The following is a 19,840-nucleotide window of genomic DNA, read 5'->3' on the forward strand; positions in this document are numbered from 1 at the left end:
TAATTTCATAGTGATAATCCCTTGTTGAGTGAGACGAGTTGATCTCCTGCCTCCTTGTTATGGTCACATGTTTTAAGCCCCTCCTTCACACACAAGTTCAGGGGGAACAGGTGGCCCAGGCGTCTAAGGCGCCGCGATTTGCTATGCAGAGTTGCGTCCCTTGGACATGCCAGAAACCTATGATTGTGGGTTCGAATCCCGGTTCGTCCCGATTATGTTTCTAGGTTTGTCAGCACCATACCTGCGCTCGTGGGTTTCACCGAAGTGGTAAACGTCTGAGACCTTCATCACTTCGGGCTTTCCTCCCACATTAAGCTGACACGCCGCGATATAACTGGAATACTGTTAAAAGCGGTGTTAAACCCAACTCACTCAATCACTCACTCAAGTTCAAAACAGATGCACAACATGATCAGTCACATGACATTACAAGCAGCATGATTACAAACAGCCAGAGATATATCAACGGTGCATACAATTGTTATGGTGCAAAATTACCATCAAATCAAGTTTGATTAAAATGTGCATCAGTGAAAAAAGTACGTTTTGAGGTATGTTTGAATATTTGAATAGCTTACCTCGTGTACATAGTGTAGTATAATTTGCACAATAACTTCAGTGGCAGGACTTTAATGTCTTCAGTGGGCTTGAACTGTCTACCTTGATTCCTTCATTAAGCGTGAGGTCATGAATTGTTTGGGGCTCAAAAACATGAGACAAAGGGATATACCATATCTATACCATAGTCCCCTATTTCAAATTTTGAGAGTGCCCTGGGTGCTTATTAGGCGGAATACAGTAATGATATTTTCTTAGCCTAAAGTACTTGTATGTCATGTGTTGCATCTAATGTAGCTTAGTGATACACAAATGCATGCATGTTGCTTCTAGTATCTGTCTGACAATAGCCTAATAACATCATCATATCACCGCGTCAGCTACAAATAAGTTCCTACCCTGCAAGAGTTTGGGTGCGTCAGGGAAGCACACGAGGAAGGTTGCGATGAAGGACAGCACGGTCTGCCAGTTGACTTCTTGTCTCTCCAAGATCCGCTGCAAGACCTCCATGATCTCCCTCGACTCAAATGGCAGGAACAGCTTACAGGTCATACAGTGAACAGGTCAAACAATCTACTGGTCATACCCACATTACAGGTCATACAGTGTACAGGTCAAACAATTTACAGGGCATACAGTGTACAGGTCATACAGCATACAGATCATACAGCTTACAGATCATACAGCTTACAGGTCATACAATGTACAGATCATACAGTGTACAGGTCATACAGTGTACAGGTCATATAGCATACAGGTCATACAACATACATGTCATACAGTGTACAGGTCATACAGCTTAACGGTCATACAGTGTACAGGTCATACAACATACATGTCATACAGTGTACAGGTCATACAACATACATGTCATACAGTGTACAGGTCATACAGTGTACAGGTCATACAGTGTACAGGTCATACAGTGTACAGGTCATACAGTGTAAAGGTCATACAATGTACAGGTCATACAATGAACAGGTCATACAGCATACAGGCCATACAGGTCATATAATGTATAGGTCATACAGTGTACAGGTCATACAATGTACAGGTCATACAATGAACAGGTCATACAGCATACAGGCCATACAGGTCATATAATGTATAGGTCATACAGTGTACAGGTCATATAGTGTACAGGTCATACAGCATACAGGTCATACAGTGTACAGGTCATACAGCTTACAGGCCATACAGATCATATAGTGTATAGGTCATACAGTGTACAGGTCATATAGTGTACAGGTCATACAGTGTACAGGTCATACAGCATACAGGTCATACAGTGTACAGGTCAAACAGTGTAAAGGTCATACAATGTACAGGTCATACAATGAACAGTTCCTACAGCATACAGGGCCATACAGGTCATATAATGTATAGGTCATACAGTGTACAGGTCATATAGTGTACAGGTCATACAGCATACAGGTCATACAGTTTACAGGCCATACAGGTCATATAGTGTACAGGTCATACAGTGTACAGGTCATATAGTGCACAGGTCATACAGTGTACAGGTCATATAGGGTACAGTGTACAGGTCATATAGGGTACAGGTCATACAGTGTACATGTCATACAGCATACAGGCCATATCATGTACAGGGCATACAATGTACAGGTCATACAGCATACAGGTCATACAATGTACAGGTCATACAATGTACAGGTCATACAGTATACAGGTCATATAGTATACAGGTCATACAGCATACACGTAATACAGCATTCAGGTCATAAGGCTTATAGGTCATACAGCATACAGGTCATACAGCGTACAGGTCATACAATGTACAGGTCATACAGCATACAGGCCATACAGGTCATATAGTGTACAGGTCATACAGTGTACAGGTCATACAGTGTACAGGTCATACAGTGTACAGGTCATACAGTGTACAGGTCATACAGCATACAGGTCATACAATGTACAGGTCATACAATGTACAGGTCATACAGCATACAGGTCATATAGCATACAGGTCATACAGCATACAGGTAATACAGCATTCAGGTCATACGGCTTATAGGTCATACAGTGTACAGGTCATACAGCCTACAGGTCATGCAGCATACAGGTCATACAGCATACAGGTCATACAATGTACAGGTCATACAGAGTACAGGTCATACAGCCTACAGGTCATGCAGCATACAGGTCATACAGCGTACAGGTCAGACAATGTACAGGTCATACAGCATACAGGCCATACAGGTCATATCGTGTACAGGTCATACAATGTTCAGGTCATACAGCATTCAGGTCATACAGCATACAGGTCATACAGCATACACATCATACAGTGTGACCAAGTGAGCAAGTCTGACCACTTGGTCACCCCTTCGACCAGTTTATATAGCTCAGGTCATACTCATACAATGTACAGGTGATACACCATAACTCTGTTTTCACTAGTTTTAGTAAACATTATAACATAAGAAGATCCTCAGCTTTAAACCACACCAAAACCAATTAGAGCAAGAGGAGTAGAAGCAAATAGGACACAGTACCTGTTTGTAAAGATCTGAAATCTTTTCTGACACTTTTGCAGATTTCCACTGTGTCTGTTGTTTAAATGCTTGAGAAACTGAAACAGCAAAACACAATGTTCAGTTGATCATGATCAGTCCAAGGCTTGATTCCACAACAATTTTTGACAAGTTAACAAAGATGCCTGAAGGACTTACAGCAAATGTGTCTCACCTTTCAAACTGGGCCTGTGGCTCATGAGGAGAGAGAGTGAGTGGGTACAGAACTTCTTGAAGCTGACTTGGTTCAGTGAGTCTTCGATGTAGGTCAGCCCAACAAAGGCCACAAGCTGCTGCTCCTCTCCATCCCTATCTACCAGGCCTGAAATGCCATGTCACATACGATGTGAGGTCCATGCTCTCCATCCCTATCTACCAGGCCTGAAATGTCATGTCACATACGATGAGAGGTCCATGCTCTCCATCCCTATCTACCAGGCCTGAAATGTCATGTCACATACGATGAGAGGTCCATGCTCTCCATCCCTATCTACCAGGCCTGAAATGTCATGTCACATACGATGAGAGGTCCATGCTCTCCATCCCTATCTACCAGGCCTGAAATGTCATGTCACATACGATGAGAGGTCCATGCTCTCCATCCCTATCTACCAGGCCTGAAATGTCATGTCACATATGATGTAAGGTCCATGCTCTCCATCCCTATCTACCAGGCCTGAAATGTCATGTCACATATGATGAGAGGTCCATGCTCTCCATCCCTGTCTACCAGGCCTGAAATGTCATGTCACAGACAATGTGAAGTCCATGCTCTCCATCCCTATCTACCAGGCCTGAAATGTTGTGTCACAGACAATGTAAAGTCCATGCTCTCCATCCCTATCTACCAGGCCTGAAATGTTGTGCCACAGACAATTTAAAGTCCATGCTCTCCATCTCTATCTACCAGGCCTGAAATGTCATGTCACAGACAACGTGAAGTCCATGCTCTCAATCCCTATCTACCAGGCCTGAAATGTCATGTCACATACGATGTGAGGTCCATGCTCTCCATCCCTGTCTACCAGGCCTGAAATGTCATGTCACATATGATGTGAGGTCCATGCTCTCCATCCCTATCTACCAGGCCTGAAATGTCATGTCACATATGATGAGAGGTCCATGCTCTCCATCCCTATCTACCAGGCCTGAAATGTCATGTCACATATGATGTGAGGTCCATGCTCTCCATCCCTATCTACCAGGCCTGAAATGTCATGTCACATACGATGAGAGGTCCATGCTCCCCATCCCTATCTACCAGGCCTGAAATGTCATGTCACATACGATGTGAGGTCCATGCTCTCCATCCCTGTCTACCAGGCCTGAAATGTCATGTCACATACGATGTGAGGTCCATGCTCTCCATCCCTGTCTACCAGGCCTGAAATGTCATGTCACATACGATGTGAGGTCAATTCTCCCCATCCCTTTCTACCAGGCCTGAAATGTCATGTTACAGACAACGTGAAGTCCATGCTCTCCATCACAGGCAATTTCATTTCCCATACTGTGGGCTTTTGACTGAATTAAACATAAACATTTAAGCTTCAAAAATTTAAAGAACTGGTTCTCAGGCGATAGCTTTTGAAAATAATAGAACTAGTATGTAACCAAATAAACAATTGTGTACCATCAACCTGGGAAAGGGCCTCCCCCAAAAAAACAAGCAGCATACAAACTCCTATTGCTGCCATGACCATGCACTAGATGCACAATAAAGCAGTGCGCATGTAGAGCGAAGTACCTGCGTGCCATACTGGATCGCATTGTTTTTAATAATTAGAATTATTGAAATTTTTTGGAAAATGGAATACAAATGAAATGTGTGGCAGACTTTATGATGATGTGGGTGGTGCCTGAGAACCAAGACTATTATTTTTTTTAGCCTTATATGGATATTTTCTTAATTGCCTGTATGAGGATAGGTATAAGAAAGTAACTGTGTTTTATGTTTACAATGCTGATGTAAACTATAACCAACAAGCCATGTTCAGGGGTACTCACGAGGTTGGAAGTAGCATATTATGATGATAACATAGAAAGCATGAAATCAAACGTTTGCAAATCCAGCATAATCAAGGTTCATCTCTTCAAAAATTTCATTATGTCACAGCAGAAAATAGAATCAGCACGCAGTATTTAGTTTATCTTGTCACAAACACACACGCCTTCACTGATGTCACAGGCCGGTTCAGTTAATGCTGTTTGTGAGTCTATCTTCATTAGACCCCTAGAGGCCTGTTCAGAGGTAAAGGATTTGGGTGCCAATAATTTCTAAAATATTGATCATATTGTATGACGTCAACAATGTATTGTATCAAATGCCATGCTTTATCTGTATATATTGCTGGAATGAATACAAAAAGTGAAAAAAAAACTTCTAAAATGCATAAGGAAGAGTATTTATGGATGTCAACTTCTTTATCATGAGGAACACAACGTTTTGGAGTATGAACTTACTCCTTTGTCAAGTGATCAAGGATGAAGGAGGAAGTATTAACTCCGAAATGTTGTGTTCATAAAGAAGTTGGACCTGTGAAGATTCGGGGTAGAATAGGTCTTCAGCAACCCATGCTTACCATAAAAGGCAACTATGCTTGTCGTAAGAGGCGACAAACAGGATCGGGTGGTCAGGCTCGCTGACTTGGTTGATGCATGTCATCGATCCCAAATGCGTGGATTGATGCTCATGATATCAATCACTGGATTGTCTGGTCCAGACCGCCATCATATAGCTGGAATATTGCTGAGTATGGCGTAAAACAACAAACAAAGAAACATATAGAAGTTGACATCCATAACTTCTCTTCCTTATGTGTATCACTTCTAAATGTTTTTCAAAGACTTCTAAAATGCGGCACAAAAATTCAAAAAAACATCTTGGGGTCAAGGGCAGTGTGAAGTATACATGTTTTTTAATGCCCTGTCTGTTACTTGTCACATCAGACAGCAGACACTTAAGTCACTGACCGAAGCACTTTTTGAGGAGCCTCCACACCGTATTATAGTTTTACGTTAGAAATGATCTTACTCACCTCTCATGACATCATCCAGAACAGCTGCGGAAACCTGCAACAGGTGGTAACCATGGTAACAGAAGAAACTACTCTTATGGCGATTACATAGGCCTGTTTTGCAGATGAGAATACCGACTTGCCATGAGAAGCTCCCCGGGTGCTTTATAAAGGGACAGAGAGAGGGAGGGGGAGCATACTTATTAAAACCGGCATAGTGCAGAAAGACCAAGAATTTAAATCCTGCAAATCTGGACATAACTCAAGAGCAGCAGATCCTGAAAGTTATGAGGGACATAACTCACTGACAAGAATATGAAGTGGGGTGTACTTACTTTCCTGAACACAACTTCCTTGTCCTTCTTTTCTGGAAACCCCGAGTTGATCAGGAAGCTCAATATACCTGGGGAATACATTGATCAATATACTTTGGGATTACATAGGTCAGTATACCTGGGGAATACATTGATCAATATACCTTGGGATTACATAGGTCAGTATACCTTGGGAATACATTGATCAATATACCTGGGGAATACAGAGATCAGTATGCCTGGGTAATACAGAGTGAGTGAGTGAGTGAGTGAGTGAGTGAGTGAGTGAGTGAGTGAGTGAGTGAGTGAGTGAGTGAGTGAGTGAGTGAGTGAGTGAGTGAGTGAGTGAGTGGGGTGAGTGGGGTGAGTGAGTGAGTGAGTGGGCGGGCGGGCAGACAGGCGGGCGATCGGGCGGGCGGGCGAGCGAGTTTCAGCAATATAGAGGTAGGGATGCCGGAAATGTATTGAAACAGTGTCTGTCCTGAAACATTAATTAAGTAATAACAATATTATACTTGATATTTTTATAAGCTTTTGAAACAATATATCAGAGCTACAAAGACAATACTTAGAGGGGAATGTCTGAGTAACCCTCCATTCCTTAAAAATAATGGAGCCGCGGCCCATTATGTTTAACGAATGGAGAGTTACGAGGATATTCCCCTACTTAAAACACATCTCTACTCTTACATTTTGACAAAACATTCTACAGATCCATAAAAGATCAGCTCATGATGGGGCACGTGCAACAGCGACAGAGAACACAATCAAGTCACCATTCTTTAAAAATAATGGAATGCTCACACAATAGAATGACGTCACAGATGTGTTTTAAAAAGGTATATTGCTGACCTCAGGGGGTCATGAGCTGAGATCGGCAAGAAAGACTTTTCTTTGGGCATATTGAAACAATCATTAGTAACTCTCTCATAAAGACTTTACGACAAGTTGCGTTATTGTCAATATGGACATATCTACCTACCAGAAATTGCTGCTTGTCTTCGTTTGGGGTCAGATTTGGTGTTCTCTGAGTTTTTGTGTTCACACAGTTCATACAGTTTTGAACTGAACTTTTTAACAAACTGGGGTTCAGTCATTTTGCTGCAAGAATAGAATTTTAACACTTAAACAAGAAAACAATACACACATATTCTGTGCAATTTCTCTCTTTTTAAAAACATTCACACAAGCAACCTGGACAAAGACATAGAAATGATGAACATTTAAGTGAGTGAGTACGGTTTTACGCTGCTTTTTTTTAAAGCAAAATTTCCCGCGATATCACGGCGGGAAACACCAGAAATGGGCTTCACACATTGTACCCATGTCGGGAATCGAACCCAGGTCTTTGGCGTGACGAGCGAACGCTTTAACCATTAGGCTACCCGACCGCCCCGATGAACATATGAACATGCTTAATGAACATTATTATGGATAGCCTTTTTCTTGTTTCATTGAACATGTTGAAAGTATTCTGGTTGGTACACATACCGTATTCGACGTAATAGGCGCCCTGCTCTAATAAGCGTCCACAGTGATATTTGCTGATATATTGGCTAGTGAACAATCCGAATTAGCACCCCTTTCGATTGATCAATGTACACAAGACTTATTTATTCGTGTATAATACTCACTTGTGTGTTATATGGACTCTTAATTATGGGTAATTAAGTTCTGGAAAAATATATCTGTCATATATAACATTTCAGGCTGTCAGCATAAACCACAAAATTTATGATCTTCAACTCAAAATCTTTTTTCACCAAAATAATATTCTTATAAGAGCCCCCTATTTCTAATTTTGAGAGAGCCCTGGGCGCTTATTACGTCAAATACGGTATTTCCCAAAGGGCACGCCTGAACCTCCATAGAAGTGCCCTGTGGCATTTGTTAAAACAAATACAGGAACAGTCTATCCCTGCATTAGCCAGACGACACATTATAACCAGACCCATGAAGATTCCGGGGTAGAATAGGTCTTCAGCAACCCATGCTTGCTGTAAAAGATGACTATGCTTGTCGTAAAAGGCGACTAACGGGATCGGGTGGTCAGGCTCGCTGACTTGGTTGATGCATGTCATTGATCCCACTTGCGTGGATCGATGCTCATGATATTAATAACTGGATTGTCTGGTCCAGACTCGATTATTTTACAGACCACCGTCATATAGCTGGAATAATGCTGAGTGCGGCGTAAAACAACAAACCAACAACAACATTATAACCAGACAAGCATGCTGGGGACCTTTTCTATCTGTTTATCCCCATAGGAGCAACGTCACTGTCATTCCATGTAACGATTAAGCGATTGATTGAATCGTTCATGACCCAAATGGCAATATATACTGATGACAGGTTCAAATTTCAACATGGACATCATGCTACATTATCCATAGCCTTATATAAGATAGCTATGCAATAAATAGCAAAAAACAGTGAAGAACGAAGAGTGGTTTATTTCATGAAAAAACATTGTAATGACGTCATTTCTGGAGATTCGGACATACAATCACAACTTGATGACGTCTTATATTACACGGCATTATTTTTTGGAGGGGAGTGAGTGAGTTGTTCCCCATAGATGAAGCTGGGCAATGCAGATAAACGCGATGGCCAAACAATCGCATCTACAAGCTGGAGAAATATGACAATCAGACCAGGGAAAAAAGATACAGGTAATCGACATGAGGATTGTGGGAATATCCGAAAAGTTTGGAGTCTTTTGAGGGAGTCATCATTATTTAAATCCTTAAAGAGGCTGTACATGATGTACATATCTCACATAAGAAACAAACAACTTAAGGTTTTCGTTTATCTTAGAATAAAACACTGCAGGAAGAATAAACAACTTGCGGCTGCGCCCCTCATGGTCTATTCTCCCTACAGTGTTTTATTGTATGATAAACAACTCCCACTCGTCATTTATTTCTCAAGTGAAAAAATACTGTTTATAATTATCTCTTCCAATAATTTCAAATACACCTCATTCAAAGAGAGATTAGTATTCATCCCAAAACAAGTTATTCATACCAAACAATAATCAGAGTTATCTTCCTTAACTCCCCAAACACTTCTGCCGAATGATGTGGGAAGGAAAAGGAGTGAGTGAGTGAGTGAGTGAGTGAGTTTAGTTTAACGCCGCTTTTAACAGTATTCCAGTTATATCGTGGCTTGTCAGCTTAATATGGGAGGAAAGCCCGAAGTGATGGAGGTCTCAGACGTTTACCACTTCAGTGAAACCCACGAGCACAGGTATGGTGCTGACAAACCTAGAAACATAATCGGGGCGAACCGGGATTCGAACCCACAATCATAGGTTTCTGGCGTTCCCAAGGGACGCAACTCTGCACAGTGAATCACAGCGCCTTAGACGACTGGGCCATCCGTACCCCCGGACGGAAAGGAACACGAAATCCTTTGCAATACTATTATAACAGTATCACAATACTGTTCTTAAGTTTTGAAATAGTGAAAAGCCCTTGACAATCACTCATCTTGTTTTTGTTTGTTTGTTTGTTTTTTAATGCCACACTCCGCAATACTCCAACTATATGACAACGGCATGTAAATAATTGAGTCTGGACCAGAGAATCCAGTGATTGATATCATGAGCATGGATACACTCAACTGGGATACAATGACATGCATCAACCAAGTCAGTGAGTCTGACCACTCGATCTCAAAAGCCACCTAGCTGAAGAACTATTCTAACCCATATTGTCAAGTACCAGATATTACCAACCTGGAGACATAAGTAGCAAGTCCCATGATGTCTTCACAATGAAGGCACCACAGTAGTTCTGGTGGAAGAACATCCTGAAAGAAATTCAAACATTTTTTGAAGATTTACCTAGATTTACATCCCCAAATCAAAATCATTTTATTTGCAGCACTTACTGAACCTAATTACAGTCAAGTCCCGTATATCCGACATTGTTGGTTGCATATGATTATGTCGGATTAAAGAGTATGTCGGATAAACGAAATTAAGTAGTATCAACGTTCATGATCGAAAATCGGACAACTACACGATATATAATGATACAAACACGTAATAAAAAAAATATAAATGAAATATTCATATTGTTATGTTACATTGTTAATGGAATATGTCTTCTAATCATGCAACTTCTTAAGCTCAACACAAAACAACTGTTACGGACTGTATGACTTGTTCAAAATACTTTTAAAAGCATAGTCTGGAAAGGAAGTCGCAAGTTTGAAACTGGTACCACAAAGCTAAGAAAGCTGCTTTCTAAGTGGCTATAGGTCATAGTTTGTGAAAGGTTGTTCTGACGTGACCACCTGCATTGGGATGTCCTTGGCGATAGCGAGAACTTGTATCTGATTTTAATGATATTGAGGTAATCTAAGCACATGATTAATCCTGTTTTCTTTTTTTAAAGCATTAATTGTTTATTGATAAGCAAGTTTATCTCTGCAGCCATTGTTATATGCAGCTACCAGCCGACTCGTCTTGCATCATAACTAGGGCTGTGTACTCGCAGGCAGATGACCACAGAGTACGCTAATCACTGTGTCGGATTAACGAGACTGATTAATGAGTGATTTCGGTAATTCGTTGCAAAATAGGTGTGTCGGAGTCAAAGTGCAAGACTGTTGGATTAACGGGTCTAAATAGCACTCATTTAATCGGTTCCCATCATTAGTGTCGGATAAAGCCGATTGTCTGATTAACGAGTGTCGGATTAATGAGACTTGACTGAAGTTTGCTGGCTAGTTGTTATAATATGCTGAAAACAAGTCTGACTTAATTGTTTAAATCCAGTCAGAATAGTATCGTATACAGGGATAAACTTGGATTCCAAACTTAGTCCCCTTTGCAAGCAAAAAAAAAAGAGGGGGGGGGAGCTTGAAAGAAATTGGTATTGTTCGAGAAAGCATTTAACAGCAAGAAATGAATGAAAGATAATGCTTCAATAATAACAGGTATGAAGGTGAGGGGGGACTGACCTCCTTGATGAGGAGGCTGGTCAAGTGGCGGGGCTGGAGTCGGTCATCTCTCAGAAGCTGCTGGATCGTCTGTACACAGGTGGGCAGGTTGTCATTCTGACCAGACAGACAGGTGGAACATGTCACACACTATCACTAGTTATAAACATATAGCGGTTTGTTGTTTAACTCCACACTCAGCAATATTCCAGCTATATAAGGGCTGCATGGAAATATTCGAGTCTAGACCAGACAATCCAGTGATTGATATATGAGCAACATTTATTTGTTTGTTTGTTGTTTAACACTACACTCAGCAATATTCCAGCTATATGACGGCGGTGTGTTAATAATCAAGTCTGGACCAGACAATCCAGTAATTGACACCATGAACATCAATCCACACAGTAGGGATTTGATGACATGCATCAACCAAGTCAGCGAGCCTGACCACCCAATCCCCTTAGTTGCCTCTTACAACGAGCCTAGTTGGCTTTTACGGCAAGCATGGGTTGCTGAAGACTTATTCTACCCCGGATCATCATGGGTCGATATATCAGCAACAATCCACGTCGTCAGGATACAAGGACACGCAATCAACAAAGTCACCAAGTCTCACTACTCGATCCATTTGGTCGCCTCTTACAACCAGCCTAGGTTGCTGGGGACCAAATCTAGTTCCACTTGAAGATCTGTAATAGAATAGGTCTTCAGCAACCCATGCTTGTTGTAAGAGGTGACTATGCTTGTTGTAAGAGACAACTAAAAGGATCAAGTGGTCAGGATCACTGACTTGGTTGATGCAAGTCTTCATATCGCAATTGTGCAGATCAATGCTCATAATATCAATCACTGGATTTTCTATGCACTCAATTATTTACAGACTGCTGTCATAGCTGAAATACTGCTGAGTGCAGCATTAAACAACAAACAAAATCTAATCTATCAACAACATTTCAGTTATACCATTGAGCCTGTAGAAAACATTCCAGTTATACCATAGAGTCCGTAAAAAACATTCCAGTTATACCATAGAGCCTGTAAAAAATATTCCAGTTATACCATAGAGCCTGTGAAAAACATTCCAGTTATACCAGAGAACTTGTAAAAAACATTCCAGATATACCATAGAGCCTGTAAAAAAAATCCAGTTATACCACAGAACTTGTAAAAAACATTCCAGATATACCATAGAGCCTGTAAAAAACATTCCAGTTATACCATAGAGCCTGTAAAAAATATTCCAGTTATACCATAGAGCCTGTGAAAAAACATTCCACTTATACCATAGAACTTGTAAAACACATTCCAGATATACCATAGAGCCTGTAAAAAATAATCCAGTTATACCATAGAGCCTGTGAAAAACATTCCAGTTATACCATAGAACTTGTAAAAAACATTCCAGATATACCATAGATCCTGTAAAAAAAATCCAGTTATACCACAGAACTTGTAAAAAACATTCCAGATATACCATAGAGCCTGTAAAAAACATTCAAGTTATACCATAGAACTTGTAAAATACATTCCAGTTATACCATAGAACTTGTAAAAAACATTCCAGTTATACCATAGAGCCTGTAAAAAACATTCCAGTTTTACCATAGAGCCAGTAAAATACAACTGAAAACATAAGCATCAATCTATGCTTTTGGGACCAGGAACACAATAAGCCAAGTCACAAAGTCTCATGTACAGTGGGGTGCTGAGGATCCATTCTAACATAGGTCAAGCGGGGTCATCAGAAGGGAACCATTACCTTGTCTTGTACAGTCCTGGACGGATCCCCCTTGGAGTCTCCCACTTGACCGGTACAGTGGAGGAGGCGCTGGACACACTTCTCACTCATCAGGAGAGGTACAGACTGGTCAGCTGGACTCTCCAGCTGCCCCAGACTCTTCAACACTGAACAGTGGGGACAATATACAAGTTAACACACAAGCTTTACTCAACATTAAACCATGTACAGGGAAACCTTGTCAAAGTGGGCATATACTTCCCAGGTTCAATGACTGGACTAACAAAACATGATTCATAGTGAGTATGATTTTATGCCTCTTTTAGCAATATTCCACCAATATCACAGTGGGGGAGGCCAGAAATGTGCTTCACACATTACACCCATGCGGAATCAAATGTGGGGAATCGAACGCTTTAACTACAAGGCTACCCCACCGTCCCTCATGATTCATAAACTAAAACTGTGAATTCAGAAAAGAAAAAGAGATCTATCTTTACAAAACAGAATGGAACAATTTTCTAAATTCAAAAGCTTGTAATCAAATTAATGTTGAAGTTTCATTCCCTGAGTTAAACATGTTTAGCAATGGATAAAGAGTATTCTTCATGTTGACACATTTAATTAAGTGCACATCTTTGTGAGTGCCCTGTGTCACAATTTAAAACAAAATACATCCCGGAGTTAGTATATCATGGTGCTCCAAAGAATCATGTCAGACTTGTGAAACGTGTAGAATCGTGTGTGGATCATTATCTCAGGACCTATCTGGGGCGGTCGGGTAGCCTAGTGGTTAAAGCGTTCACTCATCACGCCGAAGATCCGGGTTCGAATCCCGACATGGGTACAATGTGTGTCCCCCGCCGTGATATTGCTGGAATATTGCTAAAAGCGGCGTAAAACCAAACTCACTCAGGACCTACCTGCAGGAAGCACCACGTTGTCCTCTCCTCCCTGCCTGACTTCTGCACTGACGGTGCCGTGGGGCCTATCTAGCGCCTGGTGAACATAATACACAGCATCCGCCATTACAGCCTCCTGTCATAAATACCCTGGGTCCTCTCTTGTATCACAGCTTGGTTCAACAAAGCTAAACACAGCTGTCTAATCAAATTACCAGGGTTTACACGACGTAGCATTGTGCATCCAGTACACAGTGTATGAATGGACGCACAAGAGAACTTCACAAGGGATGCACAATAATATTCCTTATATCAAAGTCTTGACAAGAATTATAAAGGTCCTGTTATTAAGGTACTGAAGTATTTGTCAAATCTTACTATTCAGTACACTACACGATTTCATTACTTTACAGGACCCTCATACCTTCTGTAAAGATATTTGTTATTGGTCTCACCTGGACCCAAGCTTTTAGTTCAAGGTAAAACCCTGAATTACCCAGAATTCTACCATGAATTTGGAATTTACTCGATTCTGATTGGTCAATCAGAGGCTATTAAATCACAATAAACCCCCTCTGATTGAAACAGCTGGTTTGACGGCCGCATCACCGCGGAAGCTAATATTCATAGAATAGTACTATTTTCAGTCATTGTCGGTAGGCATATTTAAAAAATTATATCTACAATTACAGGTTACAAAATGCACAGATGCGGTTACTACAATATTCAAAGGATGTGTGGCAATACATTTCATGCAGAAAAACACGACAGAAATCAACAAAGGGAATGTATTTACGTTTTGGAGACAACAGAGAGCTTGGAATTTTGGCGCTTTTCTCTATACGACTGTGACGTCATATTTTCTGCGTCACAATGAGCGATATGACGTCATAATGGTGACGCACGATGTAGAGCGAAAGCCTTGCAAAGCTTGCTTTGTTTTCTTTAGAGATGCCCATCTCATGTTAGCTTACCAAGTTGCCGTGCTTGCATGCCTTCAATGCCTGTCATATGTTCGAGTGAAGTATTACGGTGTAAACAAACTGCTTTAGTATATACAGCACCATATTTTGTTCGGTGATTCCGTAATTCAGATTGATAACCCACTCAAAACACTGAACTCAACCCATGCCGCTTCACTCAGTATATTTGCTAACACAAAAGAGTTCGCGTTTTATTTAGTCATGGTAGAATGGAGATAAACATACTGTGTTTTCAATGTAGAGCTAGGTTACCTGTAGATTTAACCGCGCTAAATTTAACATTTGAAACCTCACGCTGCACGTTCGGTTCCAAATTCAATTTAGCGGGGTTAAATCTACAGGTAACATAGCTCTACATTGAAAACGCAGTATGTTTATCTCCTAAATATATACCGTAGGAACATCTAAATTGTGCATTGAATAGACGGAAAAAACAATCAGCTTTTTAGGCAGTAGGTGTTTTACCTCATATATTGCATTGCAAAGATCATTTATTTAAGTTCTCACTGCTGCTAAATAAAGATCTTAGGACCTTTCGCGAACTTTGACCTACCACCGAAATGAGTAACAAGAACTTGATATCAGCCAATTAGAAAGCAGCTTTCTCTAGCTTTACGGCACTCGTTTCAACCTGGCGACTTCCTATGCTTGAAAAATATGTTGACACAGTTCTCGACATAAAATTTGGAAACTGAACAAACGAACATTCCAGAAGGTCTAATATATGGTTGAGAGTGTATGGCAGTGCTTCCATCATACTGTGTTTCTCCTATGGAAGCAAGAGATAGACGATGATTTTGACGGAATCAGTCGTACGGACCCTAACTGTCATTCGGAATACCCCTTGTTAACGTTTTCGAGGTTGCATGATTCGAAAACACAGACCAACTGTCACTTTGATGATCTGGTAAGTGATGCTTTGATTGGTAGCATGAAAGGTCGTTCTGACATGACCAATAATGTGATGTCCTAAGATCTTTGTTTACCAATAGCGACAACTAAGATCTGATTTTTATCAGTACGATTGCTTTACACCAGGCCCTCTCCTTGGTTTCATTACGAGTGAGTATTTTCCTGTATGAATGTGCAGTAGTTCATTACTAAACTTACCCTTCAAGATCCGGGGTAGAATAGGTCTTTAGCAACCCATGTTTGCTGTAAAAGGCAACTATGCTTGTCGTAAAAGGCGACTAATGGGATCGAATGGTCAGTCTCGCTGACTTGGTTGATGCATGTCATCGTATCCCAATTGTGTAGAGCGATGCTCATGAGGTCAATCACTGGATTGTCTGGTCCAGACTCGATTATTTACAGACTGCCGTCATATAGCTGGAATATTGCTGAGTGCAACGTTAAACAACAAACCAACCAACCAATCATTACTCACCTCGCTGATAACAGCCTGGGTGTCTTGGTTGAGACTGACCAGCTGGAATACAGCTTGATGAAGAACTTCTCGGCTATCCCCTGACAGGCACCTGTCACCATGGTTACGAGACCCTGCAGATCAGGGGTACACACCAAGAGTTATATTCAACTGGGTAGTTTTCAGATCAAATATGACTAATAAACCTCAGTAGACTTATTGCTAACACTGTGATTGCCATATAACTGTGGATTAACCTTGATTTGGGATTCTTGGTTTGCAGCACCATACACTTGCTCTCTTGCTAAACCCAGGGCTTTCCAAGCTGCCATCTTAAGCTGACATGCTGTGCTACAAATGAAATACTGTTCAAAGTAGTTCTAAACTTGTCTACAACAAATGTATTCAAAATTCAAATAATATCATCATTGAATGATAAAGGTCTGTTAAGAACTAACTCAGTAAGTCTGTCACAATGACAGTGCGTCATAATACATTTACATCAAGAACAAGACGTCAATATGGCTGACACTGTAAATGTGATTGGAGTGAATTCCGAAATTGTTAATGAACCTGTGGCGTTTACATGGTTTGGTCATCATTAATCAATAGGCTGATCATTGAAAGGTGATCATAAAGATGTGTCAATAGATACTTATGTAAATTCATAGATTGCTGTAGACTGTCACTGTCATTCTAGACACAGATTGAGTCAATACTATGATACCTTGTAAGTGCACTTCTACATTTTGTTCACTAGGATATGGGTCGTAGCGAGGATATTCATAAAACGATCATGCAGTCAAACTCTCTGAGGTTTCTCAATGTATGCTAAAATGCCAAGTTCAAGATTAAAGGGTCAAACAATGCTTCTGTATGTATTCCGAGTTGTGTAAGTAGTGTGTCAGTGTTACAACATTTTAAGAATACAGTCTCATAAAAAATATATGAACGTCAAATTGTGTCATTCACACACTTATGAATGTCAATTTCACAGTCATGTGACCGACCTATCGTCCAATGGAAACTCATAGCCTGCAACCTCGGGGTATCGCAGAACTGTTATGTATGCTAAACGGAACCAAATGCACTCACTAACCTTTATGATTATTCGTGTTCTCTATATCAGATGTCTTTATTTTATCTAACCACCCAGTATGCATATTTTACTGATAAAAATTCATTATTTACATTAGTAGCTCTGAGTAAAAGCCAGGCCTCACACTCAGTTTGACAAGGGAGAGAACACCACCGTATCGCGGTACAGGGAAAAGTTGTGTACGGAGGTCCTAATTGGACAAAAACAGGACATAATTCTGCCAACCACTTAGTATGATGATGCCAGACTTCAGTGATTATTCCAGACAAGTGCAAAGCCAGCACAAACAAAATTCTGAATGTGTTATCAGTAATAGGTATTCAATGCATATAATTTACGGAAAAGTAAGAAAAAAATATTTTTAAAAATCAACAAAATATCACAAATGATATTTTAAGATTTTTGTTTAAAAAATTGGATGACAATAATTTGTCAAAACATTGGATAAATGTTAAAGGTTTACAATAAATATATAAAAAAGCACCCCTAGTATGCCAAAAGTATTCATTTATCATTTGGCTACTAGTGAAGAACGTATTTCTAAGTATGGCATTATGGCCCTTATGATCTCGTAATAGATTCCAGCCATAGAGTGGGAAACAATGTGTGTACTACATGTATGTAACTTCCATTAACTTATTAGATGCCATGAAAATGCAGATGATCTTATTCAGGTCGATAGAGAAAGTGTACTTGGGAAACTGCAGGTTATATCATTGTCCATTGATAGATGGGGATCAGGCAATATTAAAAAAGATGCCAGAAGTAGGTATCAATGCATTAATAACTACTTACTTACTGCAGACGGAACATTCCGAGGAAATTGAAATTGTTTACGAAGCAAGCATTTCCTGGTTACTGATTTGCAATAATAGACCGCCGCTAAGAGGCGAGTCCTGCTTGAACTACCAGAAATCACAAATACGATGAATGCTGCAGTACCACGTGGTTCGAGTATATATCGTTTAAACGATGTTTGAAAATTATTTCAAGACAAATACGTGTGAAATTACGTCACGAACTCAGGATACTCGACCATCAGCTGACCATATACCCTCTATATATCTCATAGTCATATCCCAAACAGCGACTGACAAAATCTAATTCAATTTTCTTATTTTCACAGTCTGACAACTGAGCGTCTGACTCTTGGTATGGCTGACTAATGGGAATTCCCTTTTCTGGGCTTGGACATTAGTTACATGACGCTTACTTAAGAAATCGTTCTAGATTTTTCAAGTTGAATACTGACATGACGACACGACATTGACTGAACCTATCGTATCACTATTTCAGTTTTCTCACTTATGAGATCTTTGAAAGATCTTTTCGAACGTGAAGAATCTTCTTCTGCAAAACGTTTTCTCTTAGAATGGTATGATGTCATTTTGAAGCAGTTGTGTAAACAGCTAACTGCTTGATGGTGGACACGCGATGTTTGTTTATATTTTCTATTTCTTATTCCCCGCGACTAGCTCCGCACACACGACTGGAACTCGGAACAGAGTATACCTCTATTAGAGAAATATAAAACCGAGTCCTTACCCCAGTGAATGGGAACAGCGGTGCTGGACGCGTTGGTGAGAATGTTCTACTAATTGTAAACACCAAGTAGATCTAGTTGATGGTAAATATCACAGTTGAGAAAAAAAATCATGAAAAGATGTTACTCAAAATGAGGAGATCGACAAAATATGATGCAGTCCTAAGTCCAATCTCATTCATTCATTTGTACATTTCAAACATTACTTCGTTTTACACTTCAAACATCCATTCATTAGTTTCACTCATTAGTTGGTAAATGAAATATATAAAAAATAAAAGTGCTTTCGTAAAAAAGCGCTTGCTATAAAATGCGCCGCCGCAGGCTATATCTAGTAAACAAATATTCAAAACTCTCCACACTGTTTATCGTATTCAATGGCATTTCATGTAGAGAGGATAGATCGCTGGGAGGAGCTTATGCACACTCGATGACCTCTGACGTCACAGGGCATTGTTTCCCCGCATTCGTCACCACTCGTCCCTTTCCGTAACCGGAATAACACGAGTTGGTCACGAATGTGTTTCCCCGGTGTGACTGCCAACAAAATACTACAAATTACGTCATAGGGTATTGTCACGTGTTTGAAAAGTTTGTGGTACTGTATTCTAAAGGTAGGCCGAACTATCAACCTCAACTGACCGTGGTGGCATATTGTTGTTTTAGTATTTAAACTAATAAGTTCTTGGAAGTTGGCCGGTGTACCAAAAAGTTTACACAGTCGGTGATCGGCCCACTCGTGTTATGTTATGAGATGATTTTGTTGTTGTTTGTTTGTTTGTTTGTTGTTTTTAGCCGCACTCAGCAATATTCCAACTATATGACGGCGG

General features: G+C 40.4%; 1 protein-coding gene across 1 annotated transcript in view; it reads right to left on the minus strand.

The window, feature by feature from the left end:
- The window catches only part of LOC139445902 (Fanconi anemia group A protein homolog), a 64,883-nt gene extending 46,002 nt beyond the window's left edge, over positions 1–18,881 (minus strand). Inside the window, exons 1-12 of the mRNA XM_071227161.1 lie at positions 18,773–18,881; positions 16,390–16,502; positions 14,041–14,116; positions 13,139–13,284; positions 11,398–11,493; positions 10,166–10,239; positions 7,406–7,524; positions 6,445–6,512; positions 6,131–6,164; positions 3,268–3,414; positions 3,075–3,151; positions 957–1,098 (exon numbers count right to left, since the gene is read on the minus strand). Coding sequence (XP_071083262.1) covers positions 957–1,098; positions 3,075–3,151; positions 3,268–3,414; positions 6,131–6,164; positions 6,445–6,512; positions 7,406–7,524; positions 10,166–10,239; positions 11,398–11,493; positions 13,139–13,284; positions 14,041–14,116; positions 16,390–16,502; positions 18,773–18,854 — 1,174 coding nt within the window. The 5' untranslated portion in view covers positions 18,855–18,881. The remainder of the gene's footprint in view (positions 1–956; positions 1,099–3,074; positions 3,152–3,267; positions 3,415–6,130; positions 6,165–6,444; positions 6,513–7,405; positions 7,525–10,165; positions 10,240–11,397; positions 11,494–13,138; positions 13,285–14,040; positions 14,117–16,389; positions 16,503–18,772) is intronic.
- Between the last annotated feature and the right edge of the window lie 959 nt (positions 18,882–19,840).

This window comes from Haliotis cracherodii, unplaced genomic scaffold, assembly GCF_022045235.1.
Source record: "Haliotis cracherodii isolate W230 unplaced genomic scaffold, xgHalCrac1.p SCAF_10, whole genome shotgun sequence".
Lineage (NCBI taxonomy): Eukaryota > Metazoa > Mollusca > Gastropoda > Lepetellida > Haliotidae > Haliotis > Haliotis cracherodii.